General features: G+C 34.9%; 1 protein-coding gene across 17 annotated transcripts in view; it reads left to right on the top strand.

Annotated features, from left to right (window-relative positions):
* FAM135A (family with sequence similarity 135 member A) overlaps window positions 1–13488 on the top strand; it is a 123622-nt gene that overhangs the window by 58156 nt on the left and 51978 nt on the right. For 11 of the 17 annotated variants that reach the window (XR_003430004.1, XM_027093056.1, XM_027093067.1 and 8 more), the window contains 6 exons: window positions 555–694; window positions 808–878; window positions 2311–2484; window positions 5270–5396; window positions 6004–6157; window positions 10102–10179. Coding sequence is in view for 15 of the 17 variants with exons in the window: in XM_027093056.1 (XP_026948857.1) it covers window positions 555–694; window positions 808–878; window positions 2311–2484; window positions 5270–5396; window positions 6004–6157; window positions 10102–10179 (744 nt within the window). In the remaining 2 variants the exon portion in view is untranslated. Of the gene's footprint in view, window positions 1–554; window positions 695–807; window positions 879–2310; window positions 2485–5269; window positions 5397–6003; window positions 6158–10101; window positions 10180–13488 lie in introns of those variants that run through there. The other 6 variants (XM_027093077.1, XM_027093111.1, XM_027093104.1 and 3 more) reach the window with 3 other exon arrangements.

Below are 13488 nucleotides of genomic sequence, written 5' to 3'. Positions count from 1 at the left end.
TTATAAGGTACTTATTTACTCATTTTTTTAAACAAATATTTTTTAAATTTATTTGCTTATTTACTTTTGGCTGCATTGGGTCTTCGTTGCTGTGTGCGGGCTTTTCTCTCATTGCAGCGAGCGGAGGCTGCTCTTCGTTGCGGTGCGCGGGCTTCTCACTGCGGTGGCTTCTCTTGTTATGGAGCATGGGCTCTAGGCGCTCAGGCTTCAGTAGTTGTGGCACACAGGCTCAGTAGTTGTGCCTCACGGACTCTAGAGCACAGGCTCAGTAGTTGTGGCACACAGGCTTAGTTGCTCCGCGGCATGTGGGATCTTCCCAGACCAGGGCTCAAACCTGTGTCTTCTGCATTGGCAGGCAGATTCTTAACCCCTGCACCACCAGGGAAGCCATATTTATTCATTTTTTATCATAGTAATTAATAAACTTTCAGAAATGTTCTAATACTGCTATATAAAATCATGGCATTGGAGTAATATAATCAAATGTATGGTAAAGTAAAAGTATAATTGTATTTTTCCTTTTACCTGTCAGTTACATATCTTATCTGTTTTAGGTATGACTTTAGCCTTCCCAGCTTCAGTTCATGATTCTCTGATTTGCAGTAAAACATTTCAAATTCTATATAAAAATGAGGAAGTTGTTTTAAACGATGTCATGATCTTCAAAGTTAAAATGTTGTTGGATGAAAAAAAGGTAAACATTTCTTCATATATATTTAGATAAATATTTTTTGTAAAGCCTCAAGGCATATTTCTAACTTTCTATAAAATATTCAAAAGGTAGCTCATAGTATAATTTCTCTTCAGATTGAAGAAACCCTTGAGGAAATGAATTTTCTGTTATCCTTGGATCTGCACTTCACAGATGGAGATTATTCGTAAGTAGGCTAATCAAACAGTTAAAAATCGTAAGTTACTCGTGACTGTTATCTATCCGTATTAGAGTCCCCACTTTCTTCTTAGAACCCAGCCTACCCCCTTCTTTATTTTGGACTCCTTCTCCCTTCTGGGAGAGTCTCATGGGAATGGTTAGGCCTACTTTTTTGTGCCCATGCTGATTCCATGAGCTCCAGGTAGCAAAGTCAGACGACTTGAAGAAACATGAAACAATTTCCTAGACTCTAGAAATTGCACAGTTGATACAATACCACTGCCTTGAGGCATTTAAACACAACCGAGCTCTATTCCACTGCATCACTGGCTTATCTTTCTTGGTGGCATGAGTGATGCCACCTTCAGGTGGGACTCTCTTGATATTCAGAGAGTTATCAAGACTGATGACTCTTAGACTTAACAGTTGTTTCCAGAGTCCATGAAGTTTTAGGACTGGCTACCCTGAATTTGTCCACACATCCGGACATACAGTCATACATTTTAGGGACAAACTGTGCTTGTATTCATTTAAAACAAGAATCAGAGATCCATTTTACTATTTTACTTTCGTGGGGTTGTTTTTCATTTCAAATGTACCTGTAGAAATACTTCTTGAAAATTGTATATAAATTCAGACTACATGTGGGATAAATGTCTAAGCAGTTACATTTCTCAAAGGTCTGCTTGTGAGATGTCATCTTTACTACCATGGAGGAATAAGAATTTTTTACGTGGTGGCTACTGCTCCTCTGTAATACTTGTTTATTGCAGGGAATTCCTTGAGGGGTTCTTTTTTAAAAGAAGTCAATTCTATAAGTGGAGTAAGCTGAAATGAGTAAATAGTTAATTAGCTGTAGGTAATTATAATGTACATATTGGTTAAAAATAGATATATATTTGGACATATTTTCATGGCATTGTTTCAATTTTTGTATGTGTAAATCTAATGACAGATTAAATATCTGTAATAAAATATATACCAATTATTGATACCTGCTTATTTTTGAGCAATACTTAATAACAAAATTTTGTACCATAAAAACAATTTTAAGCACCTTTTGGGATTTAGCACAATAGGATTTGACCTACACTGTACTGCAACTTTATTATAAACAGTATTCCCTATGGAGTAAAATTTTAAGATGAGAGTATTTCCTAAAGTATCAAAAAGGACTCGTTTTGTAGGGGCATTAGTGAAAAACAGTCCATTAACATGGAAACTGTAAGTATAGTTAGAAAACTAGAAGATCTGGTTATTTTCTTACTGTTAGATTTCATAGTACTGTCTAATGCAAATGTGATGCTTTAAAAATTATTCTCATTCTGTTTTTAAAAAATAATTAAGTAATTAAAGGTTTTGATAGTTTAAACTATGCTACAAAATGTTTGCCTTTACTAAATTTTCGTACTAATAAGCAAATATGTTGCTTTTTATAGGGCAGATGATCTGAACGCCTTGCAGCTAATAAGCAGCCGAACACTGAAGCTGCACTTTAGCCTCCAAAGAGGCCTCCATCACCATGTCAATGTCATGTTTGATTACTTCCACCTTTCTGTCGTGTCTGTGACAGTCCATGCGTCGTTGGTTGCACTACACCAGCCACTAATAAGGTAAATGTAACCACTTTCCCGCTCCTTAATTACATAGTATCTTTTACTTTTATAATGAAAACATATACTTTGATAAAGGTAACTGAAATAGGAATTTCTAAAGTCACACTTACTTAATAAACACTTTCATTTTTATACTAAAGTATTAATAAAATATAAGAGCATGGGAACATTAGATTGATGACTTTTTTATTACAAAAATATGGAGCATTCTTTGTCAAATAAACTGACCAAGAAAAGTAATGCAATATGGAAATAACCATACAGCATTGTTTAGTCTGCACCTCTGTTTTTATGCAATGCTGACTGTAACTATTCATTCTCTGGGAAAGTGTATTCATTTTTTCATAGTTTTTGTGTCTTTTCTCTAGACTAATTTATCTTCTTAAATCTATACAGTAATTCTTGTTTTCTAAGTTATTAACCAATTTTATGGATCTTTACTAAGTAAGCAGTTTTAAACTATGTCATGTTAGCCTAAAGGTACATGATATTCTGGATCATAATAAATTCATTGGGATAATTATTTTTTCTGCTCTCTTCCATGGGGAGATGGGTTCTTTCATTAATGTAAGAATACAGTTCAAGCTCTTTAGTTCTTACAATAAGACATCATCCTTGTGGCATGGGTAACAGATAGACACTTTTAAATCAGTAACTTATGTGAAAAGGCTCCAAATTGACTTGACTTCTGAACTACTTTACAATTTCTGATGCAAATTTTATTCCAGCAACTGATGTTAGGGATGATGCTTAAGGGTTATAATGTTAAACTGACTTATCAGAAAACTAAGTAGGTGATTTTGTAGAATTACCTACTTCAGAATTTATAGAAAACCAAGACAATGTAACATATTTCCCCCAAGTAACAGCCTGTTGCATGTCTTTACGTTGCTGTAAAAATTGTGAGCCGCATTTCCCCTGTGTTGTCCCGTGATGTCTTTAGAGCATGGGGCCAGGAAGAAGTCTCTTTCTCCTGATGGCCTGCTTTGCCTTCCTTATTCTGTAGTAAGATCTGGAGCTAGTTGTTTTGCCATTTTTGTCTTTCCTGTTAGACCTTTGAGAGCTTGTTCTCAGTTGCTATAACTTTTGTACACAGGAAAGTGTTCCTATGATTATATATAATTTTATTATAAACTTACTCAAAACAATTTTAGATGTTGATTAAATAAATTAATTTTTAACAGCATGATAACTCAATGAAAATTCTTTGACAGGAAAGTATGTTTTTTAGAAGTATAACTTTCGAATAAGTAGTATACAATATTACTTTTATATGAATAGCCTGTTAGGTTTTAATGCTAAAAGTTTTTAATCTGTTTATAAAATACATTCCAGTATTTTTCCGAATTTCTTAGTTTTGTAATTTCAATAAGAATCCCTAACGAAGCTATTTCAAGCATTCCTTTTTCTTTATAACAATGGCTTCATTTCTTTTCGGAAGAAATGCGCAAACAGTCCCTAGCGGTTAGCTCGGGTTATCACTGCTGCTCTCTAATCGCTGAGTACGGAGAGCTCATCCTGGTGACTCAGTGCGATTCCTCCTGCGGTACTGCAGCTCTTGCACAGACTGGTGGGGAGAGGCGGCTCATCTCCTAGAGACCGTTCACTGCAAGGAGAGGACATTTTTGGCTCAGAATCAGAAGCCAAGAGGACTAGCTGTTGGCTCTGGTTGGCGATGGGAGAAGAGACTGAGGTGCCTGTGACAACTGGGGTTGCTGCTCTTTCCGTCACTGCCCTGGGCTCTGATGTCCCCTCTCTCGCTGCTAGAGCTGTGCCCTTCTTTGCCTGTAAAGGAGAGGGTCGGGAAGGAAAGCAAGGCAAGGGGAAGGAAGGCTTTTTGCTGGTGGTACGCTGGTAGAAGGGTCCTGTTAACGGTAGTGTTCCTCACTATTTATGCTTCTATAAATGCAGGGTTTCTCCTGGAGTTTTGTTATAGCTGGACTTTTTAGTCCTCTAAAGTAGATGAAAAAATTTTTAGCTTACAGTATTACATATTTAAACGTTATTATTATCATTTTAATTTCTTCAGTAGTTGTGGTGCGTGGGCTCAGTAGTTGTGGCTCACGGGCTCTAGAGCGCAGGCTCAGTAGTTGTGGCACACGGGCTTAGTTGCTCTGCGGCATGTGCGATCTTCCCGGACCAGGGCTCGAACCCGTGTCCCCTGCATTGGCAGGCAAATTCTTAACCACTGCGCCACCAGGGAAGTCCCTAAATGTTATATTTATATAAAACAATTTCTATGATCAACCCAACTATAGACATTAAATCAATGAGTTAATGTAACTGAGGTTAGGATTTTTCTTTGCTTGTTTTTTGTATAACTTGTTTCTTATACTTGATTTTTTTCAATATAGCTTCTTCGGCTCAATTTTTTTTTTTTAAGGCTCAATTTTAAGAAACACTTCATAGCAAGTGGTATTTACCAATGACTTGCAACACCCTCGTTGCTAGGATCTAGATATTTCATTTTTGCAAAGCAAATTCATTTTGCAAATGAAGGCTGCTCTCTGCTTATGGTACATTTGATTTACTTTCCTGTCTTTTCCCTTTTGCCAAACTGCCAACCAGTCAAATGCTTTGGCCTTCTTATAGTTAGCCAGTACTTTATCTCAAATTCTTAAAGGAAAAATTGTAAAGTTACTTTAAGAAGAGTTTAGAAATCATAGCCTTGCAAATCCCTTGCTTTTTATTCTGCCCCTCTAAGACTTTCTTTTGTAAACATTTAACTTAACACTATAAATAGACTCTTATGACAATAATAATGTGATGCTTGTTCCTCCAGCTTTCCTCGCCCTGTGAAGACTACTTGGTTAAACAGAAATGCACCAGCACAAAACAAAGATTCTGTGATTCCTACTCTTGAAAGTGTGGTCTTTGGTATTAACTACACAAAACAGTTATCACCAGATGTAAGAACTGATATGTTTATAAATCCTCTTTTCTCTCTTACTTTGAATGAAATTTGTTTTAACTGTTATGTTTGTGAATGTGATCATTCTTTTGTTCATTATTTGAGATCAACAACTTACAGATCTAATTAAATATGATCTTAACAAATTGGTTGGTTCCAGTTGTTTTTTTGAAAACGAACCTGATACCTCAAGATTTTACAAGACTTAATGGATAGAGACCTTTGACAGCCGGGGTCTTTTTTATTACTTACTCTCTCCCCCTGCTCCCTTCACACAACTGGTAGAATCATTTTTGCAAAGGTGCTTGTAAAGAGTCACTGCCAGAGTTGAGACCCGGAGTTGAGACCCAGCAGTATGAATACAGCCATTACTCCCCTGAAAGAAAAGGGGGCTCAGACTACAAAAGTGGAGTACCACTCAGTCGAAGTTTCCTGTGTTTAAATTACTTGTATGAATGAGAACAACTCCCTAAGATATTGCTAGATTTCTTATCCGTTTTAGAATTAACTGTGATTTGTAAGTCCTTTATTTTTCTAAGCTTCAAGGGTGCTATTTTTAGACTCTTGGTTACTAACAGTGTGTCCCAAATCGACTCCTTGTTTAGGGCTTCAGCTTCGTCATTGCAGACTCCTTCCTGCGTCACGCCTACCGTTTCCATTACACCCTCTGCGCCACCCTCCTGCTGGCCTTCAAGGGGCTGCACAGCTACTTCATTACGGTAACGGAAGAGCTTCCCTCTTGTCAGAAACTAGAACTGGGTATGTTGAAAGTAGCCAGACCTCTGCTTTAGTTCAAGGCACTCTCTTCATTCTCATATTGCTAGTTATCAGCTTGGCCATAGTTTCTGTACTAAAACCAAGTTTATGTGCTTCACTTTTGCTTCTCTCTCAACTTCATCTTTTTCAATCTTTGATAATTACTTTCTGAAATTAAAAAAAACTGTATGATATTGAGAAATAATTTCTTGGTGCTAAGTTTGAAATGAGTCTTTTGGTAGATTTTTTTGAACAGTATGTCAATATTACTACTTCTCTTAGAATACAAGCAGAAAGCTTACTAGAAAACAAATGTAATTATCCATAGAATTATTAGATAGGGAAGAGAAATTAGATAGATTAGGTAACATAAATTAAATCCATACTTCCAAATATTTAACAGTCTAAGCAGATTGTAGGTACTTGGGACCTTTGTTTTTAAATATGTTTGGTGTTTTTTTTGTTTTGTTTTGTTTTGTTTTGCGGTACGTGGACCTGTCACTGCTGTGGCCTCTCCCGTTGCGGAGCACAGGCTCAGCGGCCCATGGCTCACGGACCCAGCCGCTCCGCGGCATGTGGGATCCTTCCGGACCGGGGCACAAACCCGCGTCCCCTGCATCGGCAGGCGGACCCTCAACCACTGCGCCACCAGGGAAGCCCCATATGTTTGGTTTTAAGTGATCTCAGATCTTATTTCTTTTATTTCATTTCAGAAAATAATAACATTACTCAGTTTTAACATTCTGAAAATTTTTCAAATAATTTTAAAACACTAGTCTTTGGTTTTTGTCTGACATTAATATCTGCATGTATATTGTAATACACAATAAAAAATCATATTGCCTTGATTTTGTATACCACTTGTAGTTTGCAAAATACATATATATCACTTCACAGAAGATAAATTATTGAGATTTGCAAAAATGTTTTTATTCAGACATTTTATGGAAGTTTTATAAGCTTTTACTTTCAAATATCAGCTAATAGCTCATCATAAAACGCACATTTTAATTCTCTTTAGAATAAATTATTTTCATCATTACATACTTGAATAAATCAGAAATTACTTTTTAAATTTTACTGAAATTAATCACTGTTCTTATTTCTTTGTTCCTCAAGGATCTGTCTTTTAACAATATTGATGCACTATCAAAAATAGTTACTGAAAATAATTCTTGGGTTTGAGACTAATTAGCCCGTTTTTATAACTGCCTGTCTTGAGATACAAAAGAATTGTAAGAAAGTGATCTGTACCTCACTGAAGTTCAGCTGTGAGAACAGGCTGGCTGTTGTACCACTGCCTGTCAGCAGATGCTCCCACGGGTTGGATTAATTTCATTATCAGTCAGTTGAGTGCACACTTTTCCTGACTTGACTAGAAACAGATATCATTCAGTTGACTATTTAGAATGTTTAATTCAAGGATCCCAATGTATCCCCAGTTTTACAAGCAGTAGGAAAATGTTTGTTCTTTCTTGCTCATGTATTCTTCCTCAAGTCAAAAATGGTAGTACGGAAACCTTTTGATTACTATTCTCTGGAATATTCTTTTTCCTTGCTGTTTCATGTACTTAGAATCTTCTATTTCCCTTAGGAAAATCCTTTAAGAGACCACTGCCTCAAATGTAAACTTCTAAAAATGTTCTTTTTTGAAAATGAAAGAATTGTTTGTAGAATAGAGCTAATTTAAGCTATCACTAATCCTCAATTAATGGAAAAATTATGCTTCATGTATTTTTTAATTTGGTTCTTTGGGATTCAAACACATTTTCTTAGGAGAATTATATGATACATTTTGGTTAACTTAGGTTTAATGGTCAGACCACAAAACTATTAAACCATAATGTTAATGAAGGGCGATACCATGTTACTGAAAAGTAGTGGTATGACACAGAAACCACGTGGAATGGCATTTCTATAGGAGAATCTGTTAGTAGTTTGGATGTTGAATTCGTGGAGCATCATCGTGTAGTGCTCAGCACTGCATGTGCATGTGTGCACCATTGCTGTCACTCACTACCTGTAAGTAACTGGGACTGTTTATGCAAACTGGTTTCCATTCTAAGGGCAGGAGGATTGTAGGGGTCCAGATGTGCTGAATGCATCAGGAAGGGAAGAGGAGGGCATCCAGAAAGCAGAAGGCGTGAGGAAGCTCCACAAGGAAAACTGGTTAACGGAGGAATTCCTTCGGGCTGAGCAAAGTGCTGAGGAAAGAGCAGGCCTCTTCTAGGTCTTTGAAGAGCTTTGACATCCCCTTTCCCTTAATAAGGAGTCAGTTCAGCACTGAGAGAGACAGGAGAGACTCCCACAGCTGGGTGGGGTTCTTGTGGGTTAGTACAGAGAGCCCTGTCTGAGGTGGGCCTGTCCATGCTGCCTGCACGGAATTTTCAGAGTTTTAACGTGTAATGTTTCCGAATGGAAAAACACTTGAACCACATTTTAACTTATAAAAAAATATTTCTGTACAAAAGGAAATAATGTTTAAAGGAAACAAGCATCTCTTTTCAAAGGCAAAGATTTATTTCAAATAGCTTAGACAGTATTAGCACTAATTTATCTAACTTCAGTATGATAATTCATTTATTTATAAGATTTTTAACTTTGGAGTAAGGATGGCTTTTATGGCATATATGTTTTACTTTGGGCTTATGAATATAATGTAGAAAATATCATAATTAAAAGAGCCCTTATGTTTAATTTCAGGAGTCAGTTACTAAATGAATATCAATTTTATTCCAAATTATTTGCTTAAAATATTTTATCAGAAAATAAAATTCTAAAGCAAACCCCTAGACTTCAGTTTCAAATAAGTAAATAATAGTGGCAGAATAAAATTATTAGTACCTTACACATGGTGTTTACTCAAAATATATTTGTTGAATGGATGAATGAATGAAATAGCACAATACAGTTTTTGTTGATAATTGAAAAGTACATAAACATCAGCACATACTTTATAGTAGTTTCCTAGGGATTTTTAAATTCAAGATTCATCTTCAGTAAATATTTATCAGTGATACTTTGTGTTATTCTTAAACTTTTCATTGTTTATATTTTCTATTTATTGTGAATTTTAGTTTATTCTTGAATGCATATTCTAGGAAAACATCTAAAAATATTATTAACTATTCAACAAAAACTATTGCATATTCTGAACTATTAACATTGTTTATTTTTATCCTAGCAAAATTAGATTGTAGGCACTAGATAATATTTCTGTAAAACGCTGTTGACTAAACATCATTATATTCACCAGTTTTAGTAAGTTTGTAAAGTAGTTCTTGATTAGAGGATGTATTCTATTTCCTTCTACTATTTAGCACTTTTCTTGAGTTTTCAAATATGTATATATTTAAAAGTCTTAAATTCCACCATGGTGTGTGAGTAGTGTATCTAAACTCTATTCCCTTTTTAAAAATAATGCCTTGAATTCTGTTCTGCTTGTGTCTTTTTCTTTTCTCGTAGATGAATGATGTACATTTTTTTGATGACATACAGTTAAATATTGGTTTGGTGCAAGGAACCCTTACTGAAAATGGGTGTCAGGGATTCTGGAATCTAGGCTTTACCAAGTCCTGTAACCTTTTGGGGCCCCGGTCTCTACACTTGTAAAGGCAGGGGGTTGACCTCGCTGATCTCTGAGACCCCTGCCAACTCTAAAGTTCTGAGTTTAAGAAACTAAAACATAAAAATAATATTGGATTATGAAATGTTGAGTGGCACATACACTTAAATAGAGAAAAGAACAAAGTAACATAAACGTGAATGTACATCATTTGTAATTCTAATAAGCTAATTAACTAACTGAAGGATTTTGCTTTAGTGTTCTAATCTAACTGCACTATCACATCAATACTAAAACTATTAATAACAAATTGGAAAATTCTAATAAATTTTATTGTAAAAGGAGTATAGTAACTAGTGCTGTGTGCAATCCTTATAACTAGCCAAGGCCAGCATGCAGGTCCTTTATGAGCGCCTTCTCAGAAGAAAACAGCCACCAACCCAGAAAGACACCTGTCTAGGTACGTTTACAAATAGGTTAAGTAAATAATCCCTTTTAATTAGCAGGAAACTTTGCTTTAAATTAGTGTCAAATTTCATAAATATGTATTTCTTAATATTGTATGTTCCTACCACCCTTATGTAAGAACTTACTATTAGAATCAGTTTGGTTTGTAGATAAGCTTTGGTTAATTTGTAATTAATTTTAATATTGAAGTTTTTATTTAAAACTGGAAATGTTAAATGCAAAGATTTCTTTGGCTTTTAACATATTCATTTTAGAGTTCCTACAAAGAGCACTTTTTGGAAACCACGTTCATTGCCAGAATTTGTTGGTTTAATGGTAATGCCTTAAATTTGTTCAAAGTCAGTTTGTCTTTGGATAGGGCTAAGGTTAATAAAATGTGGTTTAAAAACTGAAGCTAATTTCATGCATTACGGAAGTAAAGAGAGAAGCATCTTTAGTATCTGGCTTTGTTTTTTGAGTCAATTTGTATTTATTTTTTATTGTTCTAAGTTTAAAAAGCAAAATACAGTAATATCAAGTCGCCACTATCCAGATATGTTACACATTTGAAAGGAAATATTGCGATCTCATTATTTTATTGATAAATTTCCCTATATGTTATAGACTTTTGTTCTTGAATAGCAATAGTACTTAATTTATTATCTTTCCATAAGTATACTGAAAGTTTTTACTTGGTGTTGAATAGACCATCACTATTACATTTTTTAAAAGTTACTAAAAGCTGTAGAAATAAAAAATAAAATTAAATCACAGCATTTGTTTCTCAGTTTTCAGAAGTATGGACAAAAGGAAATTAAGGAGCCAAAATCTTTCTCCACATTTCTCAAATGAAAACTAGCCCAGAAATACTTAAATTGTGTCAGTTTTCACTAAAACTGTGAAGTGAGAAACTTATCTTGTTGTCAGGAAGGAAAAAAGAAAGGTTGAAGATTTATTTATGATCATTATTTTAGAATATAATTTTATATTCTCATTAAGTAACTTAACTATAAAATTGAAGAATTCATGGTGTGAAACGGTCATTTATGACATGTTTTAGTGGTCTTTTTAGCAATAAAAATATACTTCTCATTAACTATTGTATTGTCAGCCTATCAGTTTAGATGTAAGCATGCTAAATAATTTTTAAAAACGCTGCTCATATAATAAGGCCTATATAAAGAAGGGCCCAGTATTTGGTTGAGTGGGAAAAGACTTGATTCGAAACTAAAACATAGTGAAGTTCGTTAATAACACTTTTTTTGAGATATCTTTCATCCTTAACTCCTAGCAGTGTATTGGTATTATCTGAACTATGCTATGAATATCTGTTGAATGAATGAGGAGATGAGAGGGTGGATAGATTTAGAAGATAAATTTAAGATACATTTACCTTTCGACTTAGCAACTCCATTTTTGTTCATCTGTAGCACGGAAAGGAGTACTCGTATGTAACGGTATATGTGCACGCACATTGATCACAGTATTCTTAGTGGCAAAACACTGAAAACAAAGATAAATGCCCATCATTCAGCAAAGAATGGACTTTGAGGTACCCACACCAAGGGATATTATGCAGCCATTTGAAAAAAGTGCTTTAGGGCTGCATATCCCATTTACATGGAGTAGTGCTGAGAGAAAAAAAGCAGATCGCAGCACGTTTGTAAAATACACCCATTTTTGGAAAGCAGTGACTCCAGATCTCATATATGTATATATTTGAAAATATGGAAGGATGTGTTCTAAGCTGCCACCTTCAATTAGCAGGAGGAGCCAAGGTAAAACAAAGTGTGTAGGGAGCTCCCTGGTGGCCTAGTGGTTAGGATTCCAGGCTTTCGCTGCCACGGCCTGGGTTCAGTCCCTGGTTGGGGAACTGAGATCACACCGCATGGCGCTGCCGAAAAGAAAACTTGTAAGAAAATAACCTGTATACGTTTCTATACAGTTGTATAAATAGATATATAGGCATTTTTAAAGGAAAAATTAATTAAACTCAGTTAAAATCCTAAATGATGTTGAAATCATTTCATCTCAAAGGTTTTGAAGTTAAGTTTAGCATTTAAGCATCCCTGAAGGTGTTTGCATTGAAGTAGCTCTCACGAGCCATAATGCAAATGGACCAGTTTCTGCACTTAGGCTCTTGTATGTAAAGATGAGAAAAGTGTATCAAAACTCTAAAAAGTTTATTTTCATTTTTTAAAAATTCATAGGTAGGATATGTAACCTACTAAGACCAATTTTGCTGATTTTCTTCTATCAAAGGAAAACATCATGAGTGATGTGAAAACATGTGATGATGTTGGCATATGGAAGTTATGATTTTAATACAGGGTCTGCCAGATTTTTTCTTTTTTTTTGGAAAACCTAACATTAGAAGCCACTGATTTACCTGACTGTGAAATGATTTTTGAAATCTCAGCAGATTTCTTTAGTTATCAGTGGGTTATTTATATATTTGGTGAATTCCAAAACATTTGTGTGTCCTCCTGGTTTTAGTTACCAACAGAGTGTTTGTTGTTCCCATCATAGCTTGGTTGTGTTCAGCACATCAGTGTAACTGCTTATTTTATCAAATTTAAATGTTTATCATTCTTTTTATCAACTAGTAAACATTCAGTATACCTTACGAGACAGTGAGCTGATGAATGAATTCAAGGATGTCACAGAATGTATTCTTGCTTTTGTGTGAGAATGATCAGTTAAACTCCCTTAGAGCCACACGATTATGGAATGTTGTGTGCTGACGCTATGCTGTTAGAGTTCTCTTAGGAGAACTCATTTTAGTTTGATTTCTGAAGAAAAACTGAGTATATCTAAACATGATATTTCAGGCTTTAGCGAAATGTATTCCCTGCAAAAAGTAACTAATAAGTCTTCTATTCTGTTAGTTTCTGTACTCCTTTGTAAATATTACCATTTTGATTGTAAATTAATCTGCACCCCCCTTTGTAAATGGTTGTAGCATACATTAAATAAGTCAGGATTATATGGGAAAAAATTGCCTCGGTTTTAGACTGTCTGATAGACAACTGAATTTATTAAACTAAAATAGAAACTTACTTTTTGTCGGAAAGGATTTTGTCATTCATTTTCATTAAACAGCTTATATTCCAGGCATGCTTTGTATATGTTTTGGTTATAAAAGTTATTTTGACTTGAACTATTAGCTACTGTAAAAAGCGGAGCTTTTGTAAAAAGTGAAGCATGTACATATGTAATACAAAATACTAAGATCACTGGAATTTATAATATGTGAAGTGCAATAAAACCTTAGTTGTATGTTTTATCTTTTCTGTGGTGCAGTTGTGCAAGTTACTTGAGG

This window comes from Aethalodelphis obliquidens, unplaced genomic scaffold (assembly GCF_003676395.1).
Source record: "Aethalodelphis obliquidens isolate GAN/ISIS:26980383/991018 unplaced genomic scaffold, ASM367639v1 scaffold3, whole genome shotgun sequence".
In the NCBI taxonomy this organism is placed as follows: domain Eukaryota; kingdom Metazoa; phylum Chordata; class Mammalia; order Artiodactyla; family Delphinidae; genus Aethalodelphis; species Aethalodelphis obliquidens.
This window is presented reverse-complemented; position numbering and strand designations above follow the sequence as displayed.